General features: G+C 66.3%; 1 protein-coding gene across 1 annotated transcript; it reads left to right on the top strand.

Moving 5' to 3' along the window:
* Positions 1-488: 488 nt before the first annotated feature.
* Positions 489-2,330, top strand: MNEG_11761 (hypothetical protein; the record flags this gene model as incomplete). The annotated part of the gene is made up of 5 exons (XM_014039767.1): positions 489-494; positions 699-767; positions 1,166-1,246; positions 1,677-1,886; positions 2,277-2,330. 5 exons carry the CDS (start codon positions 489-491, stop codon positions 2,328-2,330), a joined length of 420 nt encoding a protein of 139 aa, XP_013895221.1.
* Between the last annotated feature and the right edge of the window lie 1,907 nt (positions 2,331-4,237).

The following is a 4,237-nucleotide window of genomic DNA, read 5'->3' on the forward strand; positions in this document are numbered from 1 at the left end:
ATTGCTGCATTGTGCATCGCACAGCCATGCGGTGCTGTGAAAGGCAGATGTGCCTGTCGCGCAGGTGCTGGCGAGTTGGAAGGCCGCAGGCGGTGTCGGCCAGGCGCACTGTTCAAGGTTCCACTAGCGTAGCTGCTGTGTGTGCCATGACCAGGTGACCAGCACGACGTGCTTGCCCATAGAGATGAGGCCAACCCCGTCTGTGTTTGCTATCGAATGACACTGCGTCACAACTCATCCGTAGCCTACCAAGTACGGCGCAGATCAGCCGGAGTCTTCTTTGGTCGACGCACAGCTCCAAAATGCTCGCGGCAGCAAGGGCTGCAGCGCGCGTATTGCTTAGTCCGCAATGTCACAGACAATTGGCGTGCTCCACCAGCGCATGTGCAGGGGCGGCGTCAGGAGCAGTCGGCGGCGAACCAGGAGCGCACGAGGTGCCGCCACCAGACGACCTCCTCATACTGCCCATGCCGAAACTCAGCCCGGAGATGCAGGTGGGCAGCATGTTGATCCACGTATCGCATGCGCTGCCACCCAAGGACAGCGCAGACCGCAACACCATGCGGCCCTCAGCCCTGAGCATCGCATCCGTGGGACAGCGCAGGACAGTTCCACTTTCGGCATAAACTATGCCGTTGCCACAGCACATGCGCTTGCACCGCCGCACATTCAACCGCTCTCGCTCCTTGAATTGCCAGGAGGGCACCATTCGGAGATGGCTCAAGGCGGAAGGCAAACGGGTGCAGCAGTACGACCTGCTCTGCGAGGTGTGTATCTCGCCATCGGCTGGCCATGGGGTGTGCACATGGCAGGGATGAGTCGCCGCGCGGTACGCATGCCGGCGCCGCCGGCGGCGGCGAGGCCGCATATGGAGGGTGACGCCCCAACCAGCCGGTGCGCGCTCTGTTGGGGCCGTGCCGCCCACCCAGCGGTTGGGGCCCGTGGCGAGGCGCGGCTTCGCACACCGCGTGCGGCACCGAAGTGCTCACGAGCCCGCGGGCCGCCCCACCAGCCCCTTTCCACGGGACGCTCAGATGTGCAGCCTGCATGCGGTCGCCGCGGGAGTGCAGGCCCTACTTGGGTCGGTGTCGCCCTGCCTCATCTCATCTCTTCCTTGTTGGCTGACTTTCCATTGGTCGACTGCACGGGTGCCTGAATGTTGCAGGTGGACACCCAGCAGTTGGTGGAGGAGGCCTACCGACTAGGGGACTTTGCAGGGAGCGTCACGCTGCTCATCGAGAGCCAGGTGCGCGCGGCGCGAGCCCCTGTGTCATGCCAGCAGTCGGGGCAGCTGGGCGGCTGTCAGCACCGGACGTAGTGTGGCGCGGCACTGGGGCCGGCTGGGGGCGGGCGGCCGACGCGCGCGTGTCATTGCAGGCAGGTGCCTCGCCGTCGCGCGTCGGCGCGCTCGGGCGGGTTTGCGTGTGCGCGAGGGCGGGGGCCGTGTCGGGATCAAAGGGGCGGCGAAGGAGGGCGAGGGCTGAGGATGTGCGTGGGGGTTGCCATGTGGCTGGGAGCCGTCGGACGGGTCTGAACCACGGCCGTCATGTTGCAGCGCTGCGGTTCTCAACACTGTCCTGTGAAGGCGGCCACGTCGGCAGAGCGAGCCGCGAGGGGGCCAGCAGCTTAGCGACCTCACAGCCGCACGCGCCCCGCACCCACACCCGGCCCGCCAGGAGGACGGGGTGCTCGCGCGGCGCCTGGCCCCGGAGGGGGCGACGCTGCCCGTGGGGGCGCCCATTGCGGTCGTCTGGGAGGAGAGCGGCGGCGGCGGCGGCGACGGCGACGCGGACGCGGGCCGGCTCGCGGCGGCGCGGCGCCACACGCCGCCGACCAAGGATGTGTATGATGAGAGCCAGCCGTCTGTGAGGGTCCTGGAGTGGCAGGTGCGGACATGGCGCGGCCGGGGTGCGGCCAGGCTTTGGGGAGGAGGGGTTATGCTTGGGGTGCGCGGCCGGCCGCACTTTGCTTTGGGCTGCTCACGCCTCAAACTCAGAGCCGTCGAATGCACCGCATTGCATTGCTGTGCTCAACTTGTTTTAAACCAGCGTGTCATCACACACACACACACACACACACATACACACACACGCACGCGCATGTCTTCACGCCTGCTCGCATACATGCGCACCGACAGAGCGCCCGCAGCACTCACGCCCGGCGCGCCCGGACACTTTCCCACGCACCCCTCTCCATTCTATGGCCTGCATTTTCATCACACACCCACGTGACATTCACAAGCCAATCTTGACCGCTCCCCCCACCCAAATATCCAGAGCTACCTAAAAGAGTCCTCAGAAGACCCTGGCGCCAAAAAGTGCATGGGCTAGTGGACCGAGCGGCACCCGTTTGTCACGCCCCCGGCCCCTTCCGCCCCGCGTCCATTAGTTGTACATTACTGCTTTCAACCCACGGCCCCCCTTGCCCTGCCGCTTGCCCTGCCGCCCGCCCTGCTCTGCTGGCGCTCGTGCCCATCGTGGGCTGCGGGGCATCATCGGATTTCATCTTCTTTCATCCCATCCTGTCCTGCAGTAAACCTGCTTCAGATGCACCCTGAGACATCCTTCAATTCTGTGCATGCGTGCGCTTGGGGCCCAGCACACACGGGCCGCACGACACCCTTGCACAGCGCTACGCCGCCGCCCCGCACGCGTCGAGGCCGGCCCGTCCGTTCGCAAAGCCTAGGGACATCGCACTCGCCCTGCGCATCACAGCCTTTGCGGTGCCTGTGCGAGCCCTCTCGCAGCAACGCGGCCCCAGACCACTCCCCAATGGGAAGCGAGGCACAGGCCCCGAATGGCTGCACCACGCCTGCCACGGCTCTTCCGTGGCCCCCCTCTCCCCTAGAGACGGCGCTGGTCACCTGCGCTTTTCAATGTAGTGGTCCTGGCTGCCGCGCGCGAAAACCCGGGCAGCCACGAAGCCCCAAGCCTTCAGCCGCATGGGCGCCAGCCCGCCGGCAACGGCGGCCGCAAAACTGCACTTCGCTGCCACTGCGACAGCAAGCCGTCCCTGCGATGCATGCAGGAGGGGCTGCCGTGCAGGATGTGCGCCAATGCGCAACGGTCCCCGGGCGAGGGCTGGCCATGCAACCCGATGCAGCGAAGCCACGACTGATTAGACAGGGGCGTCTGCGCTTGTACCAGGGGCCTCGCGTTGGCAGGCGCTGCCTCCCGGGAGAACGAAGCTCCGAGGGGCCGAGGCGGCTGCATTGGGGGTGGGAGGAAGGGGACGTGGCTCTGCTGCTGGCCGTCAACCGCCGATCCGCCTCGTTGCCGCTGAGCGGCGCTCTGATCGGTCCCCGAAGCCCTGCGTTCCTGCTCAGCCCCGATGCACCCATTACTTGGTCAGCATAGCAGCCAGTCGTGGTCCGAGGTTACTTTCAGTGCTCGCTTTGCGCGCTGTGAGGAGGCCCATCAGCCCTGCGGACAGCGACTGCAGCTGGGCCCCAAAAATAGGAAACCAAACACACAGCGGTGACGAGGCGCCGAGTCAACGGCTGTGCTTGGCACTGTGTCATGATGCAGACGGCAACAGTGCTGCGGCTCGGAAGCCGGTGAATAATGAATGCAAACCCTCACACGGCTTGCTTGGCCGCTGGCTGGCCAGCTTGGGCCCGCGCGCCCGCGCGTTTTTAGGAGGGGGCCGCTTGGATGTGGCGAGGGAGGAGCGGCGGCGTGGGCCCCGGCGGGCCCCGGCGGGCCACGAGGCGCCGCGCAGGGGCCGGCGGCGGCATGGGCTGCGGCTGGGTGTTATTTGAAGGGCACGCAGCCTGCAGGCTCGACGGTTCAGTGCGGGTGCAGCACTGCGCACGGGCCTGCCAAAGAGTCAAATCAACAGGCGCACGGGCGGCGGGACAGGGCACGGAATGACCAGCCCCAACCCGCCGCAGAGCCGTGGGGGCGAGCCGCCGCGACGGCTGCGCTGTGTAGCGGGGCCGCTGCGGGCTGCCTTCAGACGCCCCGCCGGCCGCGGCGGGGAGCGGCACTTGGCTGCAGGGCTATCACACGTGATGCAAAACACACGATTTTGAAATGGGCAAGTCATACAAATGCGCGAATGAAAGGACATGGCCCAATTAGCAAGAGCTGGGAATAGTAGCGGGGTGGCGAAAGGGCCGGTGAATTCGAGGGTATCAGTGGCGGGTCCCAAGAACAACAGGGGGCCGGCCTACAGCTGCCCAGGACGCGCCGCCGCAGCAGGGCTGTGCATTGCATGGGGTCCAAAGTGGGTGGAG

Source organism: Monoraphidium neglectum (assembly GCF_000611645.1).
Source record: "Monoraphidium neglectum strain SAG 48.87 unplaced genomic scaffold scaffold02894, whole genome shotgun sequence".
Classification (NCBI taxonomy): domain Eukaryota; kingdom Viridiplantae; phylum Chlorophyta; class Chlorophyceae; order Sphaeropleales; family Selenastraceae; genus Monoraphidium; species Monoraphidium neglectum.